The sequence below is a fragment of the Dipodomys spectabilis genome, unplaced genomic scaffold (assembly GCF_019054845.1).
Source record: "Dipodomys spectabilis isolate Male_0828 unplaced genomic scaffold, ASM1905484v1 ptg000128l, whole genome shotgun sequence".
Classification (NCBI taxonomy): domain Eukaryota; kingdom Metazoa; phylum Chordata; class Mammalia; order Rodentia; family Heteromyidae; genus Dipodomys; species Dipodomys spectabilis.
The window spans coordinates 1,465,552-1,486,758 of NW_024870805.1; the positions used below are offsets into that span (position 1 = coordinate 1,465,552).

The 21,207-nt window shown below is 56.7% G+C and overlaps 1 protein-coding gene across 1 annotated transcript in view; it reads right to left on the reverse strand.

Annotated features, from left to right (window-relative positions):
• The window catches only part of LOC122116226 (CUB and sushi domain-containing protein 1), a 168,923-nt gene that overhangs the window by 91,619 nt on the left and 56,097 nt on the right, over positions 1-21,207 (reverse strand). The window contains exons 16-19 of the mRNA XM_042689888.1: positions 18,829-18,945; positions 14,123-14,332; positions 3,827-4,015; positions 1,770-1,947 (exon numbers count right to left, since the gene is read on the reverse strand). Of these exons, the coding sequence (XP_042545822.1) occupies positions 1,770-1,947; positions 3,827-4,015; positions 14,123-14,332; positions 18,829-18,945 (694 nt within the window). The remainder of the gene's footprint in view (positions 1-1,769; positions 1,948-3,826; positions 4,016-14,122; positions 14,333-18,828; positions 18,946-21,207) is intronic.

Here is a 21,207-nt window from a genome sequence, read left to right on the forward strand (position 1 = left end):
GGCCCCCGGGGCAGAGGCTGGGGCAGAGGCTGGGGCAGAGGCCGGGGCAGAGGCTGGGGCAGAGGCTGGGCAGAGGCTGGGGCAGAGGCTGGGCAGAGGCTGGGCAGAGGCCGGGGCAGGGGCCGGGGCAGAGGCTGGGGCAGAGGCTGGGCAGAGGCCGGGGCAGGGGCCGGGGCAGAGGCTGGGCAGAGGCTGGGCAGAGGCCGGGGCAGGGGCCGGGGCAGAGGCTGGGCAGAGGCTGGGCAGAGGCCGGGGCAGAGGCTGGGCAGAGGCCGGGGCAGGGGCCGGGGCAGAGGCTGGGGCAGAGGCTGGGCAGAGGCCGGGCAGAGGCCGGGGCAGGGGCCGGGGCAGAGGCCGGGGCAGAGGCCAGGGCAGAGGCCGGGCAGAGGCCGGGGCAGAGGCCGGGGCAGAGGCCGGGGCAGAGGCTGGGCAGAGGCCGGGCAGAGGCTGGGGCAGAGGCCAGGGCAGAGGCCGGGCAGAGGCTGGGGCAGGGGCCGGGGCAGGGGCCGGGGCAGAGGCCGGGACAGAGGCCGGGGCAGAGGCCGGGGCAGAGGCCGGGGCAGGGGCCGGGGCAGAGGCTGGGGCAGAGGCCGGGGCAGGGGCCGGGACAGAGGCTGGGCAGAGGCCGGGGCAGGGGCCGGGGCAGAGGCTGGGGCAGAGGCTGGGCAGAGGCTGGGGCAGGGGCCGGGGCAGGGGCCGGGACAGAGGCCGGGACAGAGGCCGGGGCAGGGGCCGGGGCAGGGGCCGGGGCAGAGGATGGGCAGAGGCAGGGGCAGAGGCTGGGGCAGAGGCCGGGGCAGGGGCCGGGGCAGAGGATGGGTCAGAGGCTGGGCAGAGGCTGGGCAGAGGCCGGGCAGAGGCTGGAGCAGAGGCCGGGGCAGAGGCCGGGGCAGAGGCCGGGCAGAGGCCGGGCAGGGGCCGGGGCAGAGGCCGGGGCAGAGGCCAGGGCAGAGGCCGGGCAGAGGCCGGGGCAGAGGCCGGGGCAGGGGCCGGGGCAGGGGCCGGGGTAGGGGCCGGGGCAGGGGCCGGGGCAGGGGCCGGGGCAGAGGCCGGGGCAGAGGCCGGGCAGAGGCCGGGCAGGGGCCGGGGCAGAGGCAGGGGCAGAGGCCAGGGCAGAAGCCGGGCAGAGGCCGGGCAGGGGCCGGGGCAGAGGCCGGGGCAGAGGCCGGGGCAGGGGCCGGGGCAGGGGCCGGGGCAGAGGCCGGGGCAGGGGCCGGGGCAGAGGCCGGGGCAGGGGCCGGGGCAGGGGCCGGGGCAGGGGCCGGGGCAGGGGCCGGGGCAGAGGCCGGGCAGAGGCCGGGGCAGAGGCCGGGGCAGAGGCTGGGCAGAGGCTGGGCAGGGGCTACTCTCATGTTTTAAAAGTCAATTGCTACGGGGCTGAGTGCTGTGCTCCAGGCAGAGGCTGGGAGGACATCTGCTCTAGGCAAGTCCAGAAGAAGATTCACAACTCTGTCCCAAAATACCCCAGGGGGAAAGGACCAAGTGGAAGGGTCCTGGCCCAGTGAGCACAAGGCCCCACGTTCAAACCTCAACAATGCCAAATATCTGGTGGTGAGCAAAAGGTCCTGTGTTCAAACCCCAACAATGCCTAATATTTGGTTATTCTACTATGCAGCAAAACTCAATGTGTAGCTTGAAATTTGTCTCTGTGTCTGTGATTCTGTTGCCTGGGAGGCTGTAATCTGATACGTAGGAGACATGTAAGCACTAAACGAGATACACGTGTAAGCACTAAGTCAGAGTCACCACAGGCAGCGTGGCGCCCGTACCAGACGGCGATGTAGTCGTTCACGGCTTCCGTCTGCAGCAAGGTGAAGTTGATGTAGACGCCGTGACCTGGGGGCACGGTGATGAGCCACAGGCAGTCCTTCAGGATGGGGTACTCGTCCGGGAAGCCGGGGGAGTAGATGGTGCCGTTGTGGGCGGTCACGTTGTACCCGCAGGGCGCTGGGGAGAAAGCAGCCAGCCGTGGGCTTTAGAGAGCAGGTGACTATTTCAGAAAGGGCTTAGCCTCCATGCTCCCAGGTACAAAATAATTGTGACTCAGTTCTCAGCAACTACTTAGCCAAAGTTCTTCCCCTCAACCCTGCAAAGTTCAGGAGAATTATACTTCTAAGCTAAGATAGCTCCGTCTCACTTCACATAGACTCCAAATCTTCAAAATCCCTGAGGATAGCATTCCTATATGATAAAAAAAAAATCCACAGTCAGCCGCCATCTGTGACTGCGCTGATAATTAATCCATTGGACCATCCAACGCCAGGCAAGGGGTGACACGCACATTACACATAAATATATAACTGAACTTTTTGTTTTAAGTCACTTTCCTAAAGCCTATTGAAGCTGTGGGAAAGACGGGCATCTCAGCCCGGCAGAAACACTGACACTATCAACTCAGTGCGAATCTTCAGTTGAAGCAGCAAGATGAACATACATAAGTAGCGTTTCAACACAAGTACTCCCTATCTACTGGCGCAGTCTGGGCCCCGGTCTGTCTTCATTCTGGGTTTAACAAATTGACCTTTTGGTTGCTGTGGTGATCATCTTTCGTGTAGAAAGGTGGGGTGGCCAGGTGTGGGCGGAGTCCTCTGACATGCCCCCTTTCATGTACCCAGGCCACCTGTCAAACTGAAATCCCACCGCGGCCTCAGATGCGGGGTGAGGCTTGACCACCAGCTCTGTCCCCCACAGCCATCAAAGACTTGCAACAAAGGGCCTCAAGCTTAGGGGAAGGAAGAGGCCAGAGCATATCAAAAGACACACGAGAAGACAATTTTAATGATGCGAAATGCTAAGGATGATCAGGAAGCGGAGGGGAAGCCAGGATCTGACAGCGCCCCATGCGGGCGGGCTCTCTGGAGAACGCGGGGCCGGGCCCTGCAGACACACCCAAGGCAGCCCCGGCATGCGACAGGACAGCTTCGTCTGAGCAGAAGTAAGCGGGGCTTGAAGTCCGACAAACCTGGGTTTATAACCTGCCGGGCGTGCGTTCTGCACCCAGCTGTGCAGGTGCAGTGCGGCCAGGGCTAGAACACACGGAGCCCTCACACCCTCGCCGGCTCTCAGACACAGCTCCACGCCCGCCACCGCACCGCCCCTCTGCAGACAGCAAGGCCCCGTCCCGCCACGAGGAAAACGCGACTTCTCCCACCCTCCTGCTCTCCTGGACAGGCCATTAGAGCTTGCTCAGCAGGCTCCCCATGCAGGCCTTCCCTGGCTGAAACCCTCTGTGTCACCAGGAGGAGGCCACCTGGCCCCCAGCGGGCCTGCCCGCCCGGCAGCTGGCTGAGACCAACCCCCAGCCCCCGCCTCCCCACCTCCCTCCGGGACCGCGGCTCCCTGCTCCCAGTGACAGCAATGATACTCACAGACCAGTTTAAAAACCTATATGCATGTAAGATACCTAACAGAATGTACATAACATAGACAGAGATATACTACACATCTGTACGTCTCCAGTTCCCAGCGTATCATCCGCAAGCCCCCACGCCCTCCGGCCTCACACATGGCCGCAGCCTGGGGGGTGGGGTGCTGGCTTCTCCCAGACCCGTGGGGTCTAGCTGCCTCACTATTACTGGTGCTGCTTTCCTCGTTACCGCTATAACCTGCCGGAGCGCAAAGCGGCTTTGCTGCCTTGCAGTAGGGGAAATGTTCCTGCAACACCAAGCAGAGTGAGTGTGTGCACCACCGGAGATGCTCGTCTGGGCACGCTTGCTTCAAGTTCAGTGTGCCCAGACGTGGAGCAGAGGTGGCGCCGCCCGACCCCTCCTCCTCCTCCTCCTGCCCCCCCCCCCCCCCCCCACGGCAGAAGCACCGGGCAGCCTACCATCGCAGCGCGGGAAGGGGAAGTTCCAGCTCCGGTCGGGGCCGTGTCTGCAGGTGAGCACGGGCTGGCCCAGCAGCACGTACCCCGGGTAGCACTCGAAGGAGATGGCCTGCCCCACGCTGAAGTCCGAGTTGATCATGTACCCGTTCTGGAACGGGGGTGGGTCCGGGCAGTTCTGCAGCTCGTAGGCTGAAATGACAAAGGCAATGTCAAGCTCCGGCTTGGAACGCGGCGGGGCCGTCACTGCTGTGGGCGCGCTCCAAAGGCAAACAGTGGGGAAACGCTCAGAGCCCCGTGTGGTCAGACGCCACCTAGAACCGGAGACCCGGGAAAGCCAGCGGCTGCGGCAGCTCTAACCCCGACTGCCTGCCTCCTAGAAACGTGGGTGCATCCCATGCTTGGCAGAGTTCACCTGGGGAGGGAAAGAATATAACACGGTTTAATTTCAAAGCAATAGGAATAATAAAAGGCCCGGAGGCTCTGGTGAGCCCTGCCCGGGGCTCCCCTTCTGATTTAAGGAAGAAATGTGCAGCCAGGCAGTGGTGGCTCCTGCCCGTGATCCAGGCACTCAGAGCCTGAGGTCTGAGGATCCCAGTTCAAAGCCAATCCAGGCAGGAAAGTCGGTGAGACTCTGATCTCCAACAAACCTCTCAGAAGAAGCTGGCAGCGGAGCTGTGGTCGAGCCTTGAGAAAAAGAATGCTGGGGACGGGGTGGGTCTGGTGACTGCGCCTGACCCGCATGCGATTAGAGACGTCAACCTGGAAACGGAGGGTGACACAGCCACCGGAGCCCTGAACGGGTCCTTCCTCCCCCGTGGCCTCCTCCCCACGTGACACCCTCTCCACATAACCTCCCCGTGTGGCTTCCTCTCCATGTGGCCTCCTCTCCACGTGGCCTCTCCCCATGTGTGGCCTCCTCCCTCTGTGGCCTCCTCCGTGTGGCCTCCTCTCCGCGTGCCCTCCCCCGTGTGGCCTCCCCCCGTGTGGCCTCCCCCCGTGTGGCCTCCTCTCCGCGTGGCCTCCCCCCGTGTGGCCTCCCCCCGTGTGGCCTCCCCCCGTGTGGCCTCCTCTCCGTGTGGCCTCCCCCCGTGTGCCTCCCCCCCGTGTGGCCTCCTCTCCATGTGGCCTCCCCCCGTGTGGCCTCCTCTCCATGTGGCCTCCCCCCGTGTGCCCTCCTCTCCGCGTGCCCTCCCCCCGTGTGGCCTCCTCTCCGCGTGCCCTCCCCCCGTGTGGCCTCCTCTCCGTGTGGCCTCCCCCCGTGTGGCCTCCTCTCCGCGTGGCCTCCCCCCGTGTGCCCTCCCCCCGTGTGGCCTCCCCCCGTGTGGCCTCCTCTCTGTGTGGCCTCCTCCCGTGTGGCCTCCTCTCCGCGTGGCCTCCCCCCGTGTGGCCTCCCCCCGTGTGGCCTCCTCTCCTCGTGGCCTCCCCCCGTGTGGCCTCCCCCCGTGTGGCCTCCCCCCGTGTGGCCTCCTCTCCATGTGGCCTCCCCCCCGTTGTGGCCTCCTCTCCATGTGGCCTCCTCTCTGAGCACTTTTGCTCCCAGAAAGGACCGAGATGCAGCCGGAGCCACGCGCTGCTCTGTGTTCCTCTCACGGAGGGCTGCTGGGAGCCGGAGGGTGAGACCCCCCAGGGCCGGGGTCCTGTGGCCCAGTGAGGAGGAGCGAGCCAGGAGACCCCCCCACAGGCCTCGGAAAGAGAAGCGGCGAGGTGGGGGGTGGTGAGCAGCAGCTAGAGGCCAGGGCTGCGGGAGGAGGGGGAGGAGGACACGAGGGGGACAGCAGGAGAGCACAGAGCGTGGGCAGCGCAGGGGCTGGGGAGATGGGGTGACTGAGGCAGCCCGTGGAGTCCCGGGAGCTGAGGCCAGACTGGAGAAGCAAGCGGCTCCACACGGGAGCTGGGCGCGTATCAGTCAAAGGGTCTGCATAATATGACCATCAGGAAACGCGAGCCCCGGCGGCAGATCCCGGGACTGGCCGAGGTACTGACCCCTGAGAGACAGGGCGCTGTGTGTTCGTGCTGAACGGGCGGGTGGCACGGTGCACGTCCCCCTTCAGGAACTGCACCCGGGAGAGCGGGTCCCGTGCCGGCCGTCACCACGATGCAATCGGCCACAGCCAACATGAGGACAATTCAATCGTGTCCCAGAAAATCAGCCTTCATCTTAGCCTCACTCTCCTCTTATTAAGACCTCTTCTATGGAACCATTTCAAGGAGAAAATGCTAAAGGCTTCCATATGCATTTACCCTGCAGTGACCCAAATGTCTAACACATGTGACATTTATTCTCACATTGTATCCATCTGTCCATCCGTCTGTCCATCCGTCTATCTATCTAAATGTTACATCACTCAGTAACAACACAGAGACACATCATACATGCGTGTGCACACACGCGTCGGCAGCTGTGCAGGGCTGGAAGGGAAGGCATCCTTCGTCCTTCCTCAGACCCTGTCTGGGCGGAGGGCGTGAGCTGTGAGCCTCCGCATGCCGCCAGAGGCGGGGTCGGCTTCTGTTGGACCTGTGGCCTGGGGGAAGGAAGCGGTGGGACAGGGAAACTCCACAGACCGGACGCACCAAAGGCACTGAGGCCTACAGAGCGCGACGCGTTTCTCAGGATAGAGCCGCTGTGGCCGCGTTCCAGCCACCTGCACGCCTGAGGATGCCCTTTCTTACACGCCATGTCCTACAGACAGTGCCCGGCCAGGGACAGGGATTCCCGTTCAACCTGATTCTGGTTGGCAGGCCACAGAGCACTAGATCATCCGCCCTTGGTTTAATAATTGCTACCTGCGTAGCTGCACGGTTTCTCTGAGGAGACTTAAGCAGCTGGAAGGACTGAAAGCAAGAAATTAGGGCTCAGACGGAGCCAAGAGCATCTTGAGGGAACTGTGGCCTTCGCCCTGCAGGGCCCAAAGCTGGACGGGGCAGTCAGACAGCCTGGAGTGGAGAAGGCCCGCTGGAGGATGGAGGGCCGGCCCCACCTTGCCTGCAGGGCGGTGGGGGCCATGAGACCTGCATCTCGTCCCTGCCTCTCCTCCGGTCTACCACATCAAGAAGACACAGTGCTGCGGGGCCCCAGGCCAGCTGGGACCGAGCGAGCTCCCGCATGGCTGCCTGGCACGGTGTGAATGGTTTCGTGAATTCAGAGTCTCCCACCGCTGACACCCGGAGGTGCAGAATCGCTGTAGACTTGGGATGAAGTGTGAGATACATGTTTAATTCATAGGAAGATCAAAGGCAACTTTCCCACTCTAGAATGTTCTTTCCCTATAAATGCAAGCAATTGTGATCTGTCTTTTCATTATAATTTTAATATAAAATTAACTACCAAAAAAACGCTCTGGCACTGCTGGATGGGAAGGCCGTGACATAACCCTACTAGGGCGATTAGATAGACACATTAAAAAGTATTCCAGATCAGTAAACACCGCGAGCACAATTATTCCTAATGAAACTCACAGTACTCAGGATCATTAGCAAAAGAAGAAGCGTGTCTACCCCACAGTTCCACAAAATGGAAATTTGCAGTCTCGCACAGAGTAATGGCTGTGAGGTCTAGAAAATGATTTTCACTTCCTTTCTGTCTTCAAATAGAATATTTGGTGGCTGAAATCTACATAATGTGACACTTTAAGGCAAATTGTGCAGTTTTCCAAAAGAGAAAACTATCTGAGGAGCCAAGGATGCACCAAGAGCGCACAAAGGCCGGGGGCACCCACATCAGTGCAGACCACTCCTTGCTCATGTGCTCATCACCAGGGAAAAGCAAAATGCCCGGAAAGCACTGCTTATCCCATGGCGAACCCTGTCCATATGATCATTCACATTAATAAACATGCTAGAGGTATCGGGAAAACTAATAAATATAGCCACGAAGACAGCAGAATGGAAAATCAAGTCAAGTCAGGTTTTCTCTCCAACCCATACATATGGGCATGCGGTGCACACACAAAGACATACAGACTTTACACACACATACACACAGACATACATACATACAGATAGGCACAGACATGTGCACCTACACACAAATACACACATCATTAAACACAGACAGAAGTGCACACATACAAGCATGTGTACTTACACACTGACCTGCACACAGACATAGACATTTACACACTGACACCCACACCTGCACACATACAGACAGACACACACTAACATGCACACCTGCACACACACATATATACACTGACATGCACACACTTGCACACATATAAACATATACACTTAACTAACATGCACACCTTCACACATACAGACATATACACTTACACACAGACATACATACCTATACACATACAGACATATATACTTACTGACACCCACACCTGCACATGTACAGACATAGACACACACTGACACGCACACCTGCACACAGACATAGACACACACTGACACGTACATCTGCACACATACAGACCTAGACACACACCGCCACATGCATCTGCACACATACAGACATGTGCACACTCTGCACCCCCTACTGTGTTCCCCCTGGCCCCAGGCCCAGTCACCCGCAGCCCCCTGTGCTTTTCCCGGGACCCAGTGCTGAGACGTTTCCCCTCAGCCAGGAGCGAGTGCCCGGAAGAGCTGCGGTGCACAGCGCCGGGCCCTCATCTTGCTGCTGGAATCTGAACGCGCTCTGTAGAACCGTGTGCACAGACAGCATGCAGGACACTGGTCCATGTTCCCACTGTGAGCAGGAGCCTCCTCATCAGACCTTCTTTTTAGAATGAAGTCATTTCTTCTTCTTTGCTATATGTGTGCGTGCACACGTGTGCGTGTGTGTGTGCGTGTGCATGTGTGTGTGCACGCCCACAAGTGTTTGTCCTGTGGCTCGAACTCAGGGCCTGGTGCTGTCCCTGAGCGTCTTTGCTCACAGCAAGGGCTCTAACACTTGATCCACAGCTCCACTTCCGGCTTTTCACAGGAGTCTCACAGACTTTCCTGCCCAGGCTGGCTTTGAACCATGATCCTCAGATCTCAGCCTCCTGAGTAGCCAGGACGACAGGCGTGAGCCACCTGTGTCCAGATTTCAATTTTGCTTTAAATATAGTTAAACTCAGAGAAATGAATCCTCTCATATACCAGATGTGACTGGCAATAAACAGTTAAGAAACATAAAATAAGAAGTGGATTGCGCGTTTGGGGAGGGAGAAGGAGGCAGTGCTGCTGAACAGACCCGAGCTGTCAGGACAGTGCCGCGGAGGAGCTCTGTGGGCGCCACACAGCACAGCGCAGCTCAGACCAGGCCACACACACCAACCTCCCCGGGCAGCCTCTCCACAGCCACCTTCGCTCAGGCCCACAGCCACTGGCCGGCGTGCTGGAAAAACGCAGTTCAGCGCATCTCCTGACTGCGGCTGTGTGAGTCACTGGACGATCTGAGAGCCCCTCTCAGTTCTCCGCAGGGATGGAAGCAGCCGAGCTGCTGACCAGCCTGATCTAATACTCTAACCACACTCTGTGCTGGGCTGGAAAGAGGGCCACGAGGGCTCTGCACCCCCCTCCTGCAGTCCCACGCCAGCACCCCAGCCCTCCTCTAGAAAGTTTTTCCTTCCCTTCCCTTTCTCTTCCCTTCCTTTCTTGTCATGGCATTTAAGGTGCATATGCAGCCCTCAAAATACTTCAAAAGTGCTCCCGCAAAGGCTCACCGATTCCCCACACAGGTCAGAAGGACCAGGCCTGTGGAGGTGTCGGTGCTGCCTGGGTCCGACGCACCTGGGGACCACACATGGGTCTCTTGGGTGTGAGGAGCTGGGAAAGAAGTTAGAAGATCTCCTGGGCCTGATTTGCCTTTGTTTCGGTGGAATGAAATGGGAAATGAGGAACGAGGCAGTTGTAAACGTTGCTTTTACTTTGGGCAAATGCATAAAAGGACAAGCAAATGCACACAAGCTGCAGGAGATTGGCAAAGGATGGTTCTGTGTCCCCCAAGCCCAGGGACTCCCCGGTGCTGCGGCTCATCATGGCTGAGCTGCAGAGCTGAGGGACAGCGCCCCAGCCCAGAGTTCAAGCCCCACAGCCAGCCAAAAAAACCCATACACATATATACACTGGGTAGTGTCTGGGAATGGGTTAAGATGCCCCCACAAAGAACTATGAGGAACAATTATGGTGCTTATAATGAGAATTATTATTTCACTTTCTATATCTGAAATTCTATAGTTATATGTACAAGTCGTTTAGATGCGTTAGGAGAATTTCTCTAGGAAATACTTCAAATGTGTGAAATTTATTTTAGATTGAATCAGTAAATCTGAGGCTCTGAGTTCCCCTCTCAGATGTGTGCTAATTCCCACTGCGGCACAATTCCCACGTAACGCTGGCCCTCACGGAGCGTGGAAGGCGACGCCAGGTACTCTCAGGGCCGCTCCTGCTCCCTGGAATCCCTTCGACCTGTCCTGCTGGGTCCTTCTGACACACACAGTCCTGACCTCTCAGACAAGGTCAGGGGTGAGGTTTTCCTGAGACAGGAGGGGTCCCCGGGAGGGCAGTCAGTGGGCCATGGGGGCAGCGTGGGGTTATGGGAACGAAGCCGACGCCCATCACCCGTGCTCCCAGAAAACAGGTGCAAGTGTGTTCTCCACCGTGGAGATGCCAGGCCAGGGCACACGCAGCCTTGCTGAGGTCAGCCTCAGGTAGAGACCGAACCCAGGCTAAAGCACCACCACTAGCCAGCTCCCCAGGAGAGGGGGCAGTGCCTGAGAAGCCTGGAATCCACCAGGTTATGCACAGAGCCCGGAGGGCCTGGAATCCACCAAGTGACCCACAGAGCCCGGAGGGCCTGGAATCCACCAAGTGACCCACAGAGCCCGGGGGGCCTGGAAGTCCAGCCAAGTGACCCACAATGCCCTGGGCAGCTGCTCCCTCCATCAGACCTGCTCCCCTTCGGGCCTGTCCCCCAGCTACGGCCCTGGGTCATTTGCGACAAAGTCACCCAGAGGTTCCTCGCCCCCAGAGGTGGCTGGCTCCTTCCTGGTAAACGGAGAGATTCTTCTTTGGCTGGCTGGTTTGTTTTCTAAGCCTTCATTTGAAAAGGTGAAGTGGTGCCTCAAGGCAGGTCCTTCGTGCAGAACTGCTTTGCAGATCAGTGCTGAAGCAGAGAACTATGCCTGTGGTTAAAACTTATGATTTTTTCCTTACATATAGTTAATTCCTCAGAAAGGCTACCTCACAGGTCTACAAAATAAACAGCCGGATGAGGGCACTGGGAAGGTGGGTTGGGGAGGGGAAGGGGGGAAGGGGAGGACGAATGAAGTCATGAAATTCAATGCATAGCCTTCAAAATTAAAAGAAGAAAAGCAGAGGAAAGGGGAGGGGTTGGGAGGGATGGGGAGGATGAAAGGGGCGCACTGCACTGCACCCATAAGCTGATTTGCTGAACTACTTAAGGATAACTTTTAAAATCCTTTAAAAATTCCTATGTGTACCTCTTGTGTTTTACTTTCCTGTTTGCATACATTTTGTGGAAAGAGATTCAGGACTGAAGTCTTAGGGGATGCAGAGATTATGAGTGCTTACCTAGCCAGCCCACTACCCCCAATAAACCAGAAACAATTGCATCATCTCGTGAAAATGCAGAGCTACACTAGAAACCGGCGTGTGGAGCGCCAGCCAGCTCAGAGCCGTGTCTGAAGCTCCCCTCCCGGCACCGACCTTCACAACGGTGATGATGCCGGTTCAGTCTTCACCACTCTCTAATACCACCTGCTCGCCTGTAATTTTGAGCAACGGTACTAAACCTTGTCAGGTCATTCTGAGAGTTGTATGAAGTAGCGTGAGTGCAGGGTTATATGATCATCCCACAGGACACTCAAGAAACATTGATGTCCTGCTGTGACATGGGTTAAAAACGACCAGGACTGAATAATAAAGATGGGCATAAAAGAAAATTCAAACATAATGCAGCAGAGTGAAGAGGAGGGGTGCTAAAATTTCATCAGAATGAAAGTAACACACACAAGGCAGGCTCGGGGATAGGAGCTGCAGGTCTGGCTGCGCGGCGGCCTCCTGACAGACACCGCGTCTCCTCCTGCCACGACACGGCCCCTGACACCGCGTCTCACGGGGCTTCAGCAAGGACAGCTACCCGAAGGAATGGTTGTTCTTCGCTATTTCAGAAATTCCAAATGAGTGACAACCAAGGTGTTTCAGAACCCCCGCCATCCCTCGAAGCTTCACTTTGGTTTATTACACTGTTTTTCATCGTGTGTGTGTGTGTGTGTGTGTGTGTGTGTGTGTGTGTGTGCACGCGCGCGTATGTGTATTTAAAAACAAACAAATTTCTTTTTAGGCTGAACTTGCACATTAAAAACTGAATAGTAAGGGGTCAAGGTGACTTTGGTGAGTAGAAGGCTAAACGAGACAGGAGGTGACCGCTGTGAGCTGCCTCACAGAGCTTTCCCTGCTAACCCCACACCGGTGGGAAACCTCTAATCTCCATCCACCCACCCAGGACTTTCCCTAAATCCTTAGGAAGACAGGAGGCTGGGCTTTCTCTGTTTCCGCTCTCCAAGCCCACTTGTCTTTGATTCCTCTGGTGGTTACACCGCAGGATTCCTTTTCCCCTCTGACCTGGGACTTGGCCAGGAGGCTCCCAGGGGGCTGAAGTGGTTCCCCCCTCCCCAAATCTGACTCCTGGACGGCCCTGGGCCTGAACTGCAGCTCCTCGCATGGCTCCCTAGCTGTGCCAGGTCCTGGTGCCAACCTCGGCATCACAAAGCCCAGAAGTAGGGGGCTGAGAAGGGCCGAGAGATGTGCTCGCATCCAGTCACAACGCGGAGCCCCGTCCGTCCCAGCTCTGAAATCCTGCAGACAGCAACGGGAGGGACCCCACCCACCCGCCAGGTCCTCTCCTGGAGTCCTGCAGGAAAGCCCTGCTCCACGGCCGGGACCGACCCCTACACCCTTCCCTTTCTCCTTCCTTGGTTGAAGCGTCTGACAGGCTCGATCTGTAGAGAAATCCTGCTACACAAGCGCCATCCATTTAGCCCGTCTCCTCATGAGCACCGAACGCTGGGGAATGGATGGCAGAACCAGGCAGTGGGCAACAGTGACACCGACTGAGGACCAGTCCCCAGCCAGCCCCGCAGCCCCGACTCGCCAGCAAACGTGCAGCTTGAGACCAGCTCCGAGAGCCTTCAGAAGAGCACAGAGCCATGATCGTGTGCGGAGGCACAATGCCAGACCCTCCGGCTGCGCCTCATCCTAGACAGACCCTCCACTGAGGGAACAAGGGCTGCCGGGGACACACGCCGAAGACGAGACCATGGCCACACGAGAGGGCTGTGTGCGTGTGCATGTCTGTGTGCGTCTCTGTGTGTCTGCCTATGGGTATGTGTGTGTGTGTGCATATCTGTGCATATCTGTGCATGTCTCTGTGTGTGCATATCTGTGTATGTCTGTATGTGTGTGTCTATGTGCCTATGTGTGTGTGTGTCTGTGTGCATATCTGTGTGTGTCTATGGGTCTATGTGTGTATATCTGTGTCTGTGTCTGTGTGTGTCTATGTGTGTGTGTCTGTGTGTATCTGTGTGTATATCTGTGTATGTCTGTCTGTGTGTGTCTATGGGTCTATGTGTGTATATCTGTGTCTGTGTCTGTGTGTGTCTATGTGTGTGTGTCTGTGTGTATCTGTGTGTATATCTGTGTATGTCTGTCTGTGTGTGTCTATGGGTATATGTGTGTATATCTGTGTATGTGTCTGTGTGTGTCTATGTGTCTATGTGTCTGTGTGTCTGTGTGTATCTGTGTGCATATCTGTGTGTGTCTGTATGTGTGTGTCTATGGGTATATGTGGGTATATCTGTGTGTGTGTGTGTCTGTGTGTATCTGTGTGCATAGCTGTGTATGTCTGTCTATGTGTGTCTATGGGTATGTCTGTGTGTGTGTCTGTACCTAGAGGGCTGCATCTGGCTCTGCTCTTCCTCTCAGAGCTCTTAGACACAAGCTTAAGGCAACCACAACCAGAGACCAATGTGCCACCAAAGCTCAGCCCGCTGCTGTACTACATGACACCAAAGCTCAGCCCGCTGCTGTACAACATGACACCAAAGCTCAGCCCACCGCTGTACTACATGACACCAAAGCTCAGCCCGCTGCTGTACAACATGACACCAAAGCTCAGCCCGCTGCTGTACTACATGACACCAAAGCTCAGCCCGCTGCTGTACTACATGACACCAAAGCTCAGCCCGCCTGAGCAAGCTTTTAACCAGCACAGGAATTCACATTTGAATACACCCGACATACAGGATGCGTGTAGCTCTTCGGGGGTGGTGTGGTCCTTACCTTGGTAAGCAAGCTTGAACCCCTGCCGGTTTTGCGAGTGGTCGCTGTAGAAGCGGATGAGGGTCTCATGTGTGGTACTCAGCAAGGCGAGCGGCAGGTCTGAGCCGCTGAACTGCCCGATCAGGGGGCTGGTGTGGTAAGGCCCGTTCTGAATTTCCAGGTAGTCGTGGTTAGCTTCCGTAGAGAAATTCAGAAACTGAATGTGTGCACCTGCGAGTAAAAACCATGGAAGATGACTGAAATTGCACCTTGAAATCTGTAAAGGCAAGGCTCATCTTAACGGCTCTGTGTGTCTGAGAGACAGGACGGGACACGCCGGAGGACGGCCGGCTCCGGCTCACTCGGGACCCCTGCGCTGAGGTCCTCCCGCACCGTGGGCAGCTCTGGCCCTGCTCCACACAGACGAGCGGGGGTGATTAGCACACAAAGCAAGACACAACAAAACCCATTTTTTCCAGTTGCTGCCAGGTTGATGCTCTCATAAGGGCAAGGCTGGGATTCTGGGACACAAGTTCATCACAGCTTTGTTAAGGTTGGAAAAACACAAAGCTCCAAACTTTAGCTCTTAACTGGATGGTCACACGGTTGCATTCATTCAGCAAGTGACCATTTTCAATTGTACTGGACATGGAGAATGAGCCAAAAATGTTTGTAAGAAACCAAAGGGAGGCTCGAAATTCAAGCCGGGAGCCTGTGCGGCTCCGCAGACTGCAGCTAGTCCCGGTCACTGAGCCCTGTGTGCTCAGGCTGCTGGGTGCCTTGGCAAATTAGAAGGTCAGAAGCAAGGTGGTGTGGAGTTGTGACATTAGGAAATGCAAATGCCCCATCTCAACGGTCTTAATTTATTTGAAAATTCATTAAAGAACTCCAAAGACATGAGTCTCGTAAACCATTGCATTCTGACTGGGTAGTCAAACCTAAACTGAGAATGCCGATGTCTGTCTTGAGAATTTTGCCTCTGTGTTGTTTTTCTCCTCTGATTCTGCTCCTGTGGTGCTATAGATGAAATCCAGGCTCCGCATCGGAGCTTTAATTCTTTTCCAGCAAATATACATACATGTCCTCAGTTGGGAAAATCAGAGGTAATGCCCACAGTGCAAGGCTCTCTACTTGTAACCATAGAGAAACTTTCAGGTGCACACATCTTCCCCCATAACGGGAGACAGGAGACCCCGATGAGTCAGACAGCAGTGCGACAGAAGGGAAGGTAAAGGAGCAGTGTGGGAAGGAAAACTTCCCCAAGTGCGATAGAGCTTAAAGGCTTAGAAGGCCGTCAGTTCCCTGAGTGAGGGAGGAAACTGTCAGCATCTGACTCACCAAGGCTTTACTTTCTTTAGTTTGGCAAGAAAATAAGCTAGACAAGAGCTCACAGCCTCCATCTGAGGTTCAAATCACCCCACTTTTTCTTAGAGAAAAGTGATTTGCATTAATATTTGCTCAGCTTAGCTCAAAAGAGCAAGGATTAAAGAAAGTAGAATCCGGCAAACTTCAAAAGCTATTGAATAGAACCTAAACCTCACCACGTCTGCCGAAGCTGGGAATTGCTTCTAGGATTGGAGCGACAGCCCGGCTGTACCGCCAGGGTCCGGTGGGTGACCCGAGTCCCAAGCTGTGGCACAGCACCAGCACAAAACAGCCTGTCAGCTGGAAGGGAAGTGTCAAATGGGGCTCTTTATTCAGCAGAGAGCTGTCCATATGTTTTGAATCTCAGCAGATTTTACTTTTCTGGTCAGAAGAAACTGAGAAGCAGGAAGATATAAGAAGGAAGAAGAAGTGGGAAGGGGCCAGGGTCGTCTTTGTCTCTCAGTGCTGAGCTCTCTGGGCACACCACGGGTAGGGGATGGGCCAGTACCCAGCACCCAGCACACTTGTGTGCATGCATGTGTGTGTGCGTTCGTGCATGTGTGATTATGTCTGTGCAGAGAAACCAAGTCTGTGCAGCCTGCAAAGTTCCTTTGACAGCTCTCACAGTGGCCCTAGTAGGTTGCCGGACTGAGGAAGCTGCTGGAATCTGCATCCCTGCCCCCAGCACAGGACAACTGGACTTGGGGCGGGGGGGAGGGGCAGGGAAGGTGGGAATTTGCTGAGAGGAGTGCACTGCAGACACGTGCAGCCAGACTCAGGGCACCCTGCGGAGACGTCGTTTGAATGACAACAGCAGATCAAGGGGCAAGCCAGGGAAGATGGACCATTTCTCAGAAACAGAGGGCAGAATAAATACGGCATTTTACGCGTGTGGAATTAGACATGAAATGGAAAAGGAATTATGAAAATACAATATTGTGAGAGAAATTACCATTTTAAGTAGGATAAAGCATCCAGCTACCTATCAAACCACACTGACGGCCTATCAGGAAACAGAATGGAGCCCAGCTTAAAGCAAATCTGGCTTAACGCAAACTCTGTCTAATTTTCATCACACTGTGTCAAGTTTGAATCCCAGGGTCCAAATGAGCATGGCCTACTTATCCTTCCATTATCTCCCCAAGTATGTTAAACCTCTGCGGTCACAACACCAAGTCCATCTAGAAGAGGCCTCTCTGGCGAAATGTGCTGGTGTGCTTTCTTCTGGCCGCAGTTATATCTCAGAAATCAAGTGCCCACAAAGAGTCTCTGCATGGGGGATTTGGGGTTCGTCTTTGACAAGCTTTGAACAATAATGGACCATGACTTCATAGCGGGAGCCGCCCTTCTGGATGAGGACAGGATGAAGAGCGACTTCTCTGCCCACGTTCTAGATGTGGCAGGCAATGCTCTGAAGCGTGTTGTGTGGCTTCTCCCTGGGGCCAGATGTCCTGAGCGGTAAGAGGTTAAGACGGCGTCTTGTGCAACACTACTGGTTTATTCACAATAAAAATGATAGAGGAACAGAAAAAAAACCTCTGTGGCATCTCTGCCGTGTCTGTGAACGTTTTAAAGAGAACACAGGCAGAAACTGTCTATAGGTTCAACCTCGCCGAAGCATCCACAAACCATCACACCCATCTGTGGGAAGGCAGGAGAGTCCCTCAGGACGGAGGGGAGCATGGGTGGATGATGACGCTCCAGCCAGGGCCTGCGCCAGGCGTGGAGGCGTGGGGGCGTCGGGACGGGCCCAGCCGCCCCCGATGGAGGGAGCAAGGCTCTCAGACGCCTGGGTCCCTTGCACAAGCTGATGCCGCAGTGGCTGACGGAGCTGCTACACACCAACAACCCCCAACCCGAGCAGCCCTGCGTGTCCTACACATGGCTCCCGAACTTTCGGCCAGAGCTCCACACTGTGCACTGTGCACAGGCTGGAGAGCACGGGAATGAATCACCGTGCTCCTCACTCATGGCTGCTTGAGGAAGCCGTGGGCTGGCCACGGGCAGGAGACGTGTCTGAGATCCGCTGACTACACATGTGGTTTTCACTTGTGGGCGGGAAGTTTCAAACCAACCAATAAAATCATCCATGAGCCAGCTAGCTGCCGGTGGCTCACACCTGTCAACCTAGCTGCTCAGAAGGCTGAGCTCTGAGGATTGCAGTTCAAAGCCAGCCCAGGCAGGAAAGTCCGTGAGACTCTTATCTTCAATTAACACTAGAAAACGGGAAGCGGCGCTGTGGCTAAAGTGGTAGAGCACAAGCCCTGAGCAAAAGAGCTGAGGGACAGGGCCCAGGCCCTGAGTTCAAACCCCACAACTGACAGAAAAGAAAAAAATCAGCCATGAACAGTGAGTACAGGGAACATTCTTGCTCAAGAAAAAGCCACCGTCTTCAGTGCTGCTCAGGGTGACGGGAAAGCCACAGCATTTCACAAGCCGCAGTCAAAGAACCTGGACCACCTGTCGCCTGCCAGACCCCCTGGGAGGAACCTCAGTGAAGGGACCGTCTTCAAGTTCTAATGTATCTACTGTTTGATACTCAAGAACATTCCATCTCTACTCCCAATTGGCCAACATCCTGTGATCGCGATGCTCTTACACCAGTTTATCTTACCCCAGGGACATCTGAAAGGAGCTACGCATGCATTTCTCATCTTATTTAGATTCGAAGTGTTCTATCCTACACCAGAGCCATGTGTCCCCCATGGACTGACTCTGGAACCCAGGAACTGAAGGCGCTTCACGAAAAGACAGAAATCTTTGCCTCATTAGCCAGGAACAGGGGGCGAGAACATCCACCCGTGGCCAGAGGTGACGGAAACTCCGCTCTGGGTCTTCCCTGTTGTACCGTGTCATGACGCAACACGTCACATCTCTGAAGATACTTTCTAATTTATAAATCCATAATCAGCACAATATGCAACCACAAGCTAACACAATACCATTATTTCAAATATAGATGGTTTTACTGAATTCAAAATGCATCACAACCTGCACATAACCTTTCGGTTTTGTCCCAAAAGAAACAAGAACCATTCCTGAGTTCTAGAGGTAGGCTAGAGGCAGGATCGTGGACAAGGAGGTTGATAATTGGATTAGCAACGCCAAATTGTGCACTTCCTGGGCCTACTCTATCATCATCCAGCTAATTTAATTTGAAAAGAGTTGCATGGCTGATTGATTTTCTAAATACCTTCCCATCCTTCAAGTTGCTCTGCCGAAGCTTTATCAAAGTCTGCAATCCACTTTCGATGGAAGAGACAGCATGCCACCCAGACACGGCATGCTCCTAACTCAGGGTCATGCTCTGCCTGACAGAAATGACAAGGTGGGACTTGTAAATACACTCACGTCGCACTCACCATAGCCCGCAGGCAGGGATATCCTCCAGGTGCAGTCCAGGTTGTTGGGGTACGCTCCGGGAAAGCCGGGGCTCAGGATCACTCCACCCAGCTTGGTCAGCGTCCCCCCGCAGGTGGCTGTGAAACAGACAAAGGCTGTCGGGGTCCGGCATTCCCTTAGGATTCACGTCCCAGCGCCCTGTTTCCCCATGGTCCAGAAGAGCCAGTGGGCCGAGCGAGCTGCAGCTGGCCTTCATGACCCTCGGCTCGGCCACCCTGTGCCCTTGATTCCCCTTGGCCTGAGAACCAGCCATTTTCCTCCATTTGTCCTGAGCTGAGCCTCAGTGTGTTTGGGGAAGGTATTCTGGTCAGGCATCAAGGTGGCCTCAGTGTATCTTTATTGAAGGTGGTACAGATTACTCCACGCCACGAATTAACTGAGCCTGGTACTGGGCCAAGACAAGTGCACCCATCACCGACCCCGAGAGGCTGGGCATTACCCCATCACTGCACCCCAGACCCCGAGAGGCTGGGCATTACCCCATCACTGCACCCTAGACCCCGAGAGGCTGGGCATTACCCCATCACTGCACCCCAGACCCCGAGAGGCTGGGCATTACCCCATCACTGCACCCCAGACCCCGAGAGGCTGGGCATTACCCCATCACTGCACCCCAGACCCCGAGAGGCTGGGCATTACCCCATCACTGTACCCCAGACCCCGAAAGGCTGGGCATTACCCCATCACTGCACCCCAGACCCCGAAAGGCTGGGCATTACCCCATCACTGCACCCCAGACCCCGAAAGGCTGGGCATTACCCCATCACTGCACCCCAGACCCCGAAAGGCTGGGCATTACCCCATCACTGCACCCCAGACCCCGAAAGGCTGGGCATTACCCCATCACTGCACCCCAGACCCCGAAAGGCTGGGCATTACCCCATCACTGCACCCCAGACCCCGAAAGGCTGGGCATTACCCCATCACTGCACCCCAGACCCCGAAAGGCTGGGCATTACCCCATCACTGCACCCCAGACCCCGAAAGGCTGGGCATTACCCCATCACTGCACCCCAGACCCCGAAAGGCTGGGCATTACCCCATCACTGCACCCCAGACCCCGAAAGGCTGGCATTACCCCATCACTACACCCCCACAGCTCCTGAAAGGCTGGGCATTACCCCATCACTATACCCCAGACCCCGAAAGGCTGGGCATTACCCCATCACTGCACCCCCACAGCTCCTGAAAGGCTAGCACCACAGCCCTGAAAATGCCCACCTGGAAAATCAGGAAACCAAGCCTGAAGTGATGAGGAAATGAGCCTAGAGTCCTGCCCAGCCATTCCTATTCCACCCGGCCCAGTGCTCACCAGCAGCCTGTGCCTACCAGCAGCCTGTGCCCACCAGCAGCCTGTGCCCACCAGCAGCCTGTGCTCACCATGTAGCCTGTGCCCACCACGTAGCCTGTGCCTACCAGCGCCCTGTGCCCACCAGTGCCCTGTGCCCACCAGCGCCCTGTGTTCACCAGCGCCCTGTGCCCACCAGCGCCCTGTGCCCACCAGCGCCCTGTGCCCACCAGCGTCCTGTGCCCACCAGCGCCCTGTGTCCACCAGCGCCCTGTGTCCACCAGCGCCCTGTGCCGACCAGCGTCCTGTGCCCACCAGCGTCCTGTGCCCACCAGCGCCCTGTGTCCACCAGCGCCCTGTGCCCACCAGCGCCCTGTGCCCACCAGCGCCCTGTGTCCACCAGCGCCCTGTGCCCACCAGCGCCCTGTGTCCACCAGTGTCCTGTGTCCACCAATGCCCTGTGCCCACCAATGCCCTGTGCCCACCAGCACCCTGTGCCCACCAATGCCCTGTGCCCACCAGCGCCCTGTGCCCACCAGTGCCCTGTGCCCACCAGCGCCCTGTGCCCACCAGTGCCCTGTGCCCACCAATGCCCTGTGCCCACCAGCGCCCTGTGCCCACCAGCGCCCTGTGCCCACCAATGCCCTGTGCCCACCAGTGCCCTTGCCCACCAGCACCCTGTGCCCACCAGCACCCTATGTCCACCAGCGCCCTGTGTCCACCAATGCCCTGTGCCCACCAATGTCCTATGCCCACCAGCACCCTGTGCCCACCAGCACCCTGTGCCCACCAGCGCCCTGTGCCCACCAGCGCCCTGTGCCCACCAGCGCCCTGTGCCCACCAATGCCCTGTGCCCACCAGCGCCCTGTGCCCACCAATGCCCTGTGCCCACCAGCGCCCTGTGCCCACCAATGCCCTGTGCCCACCAGCGCCCTGTGCCCACCAGTGCCCTGTGCCCACCAATGCCCTGTGCCCACCAGTGCCCTGTGCCCACCAGCGCCCTGTGCCCACCAATGCCCTGTGCCCACCAGTGCCCTGTGCCCACCAGCGC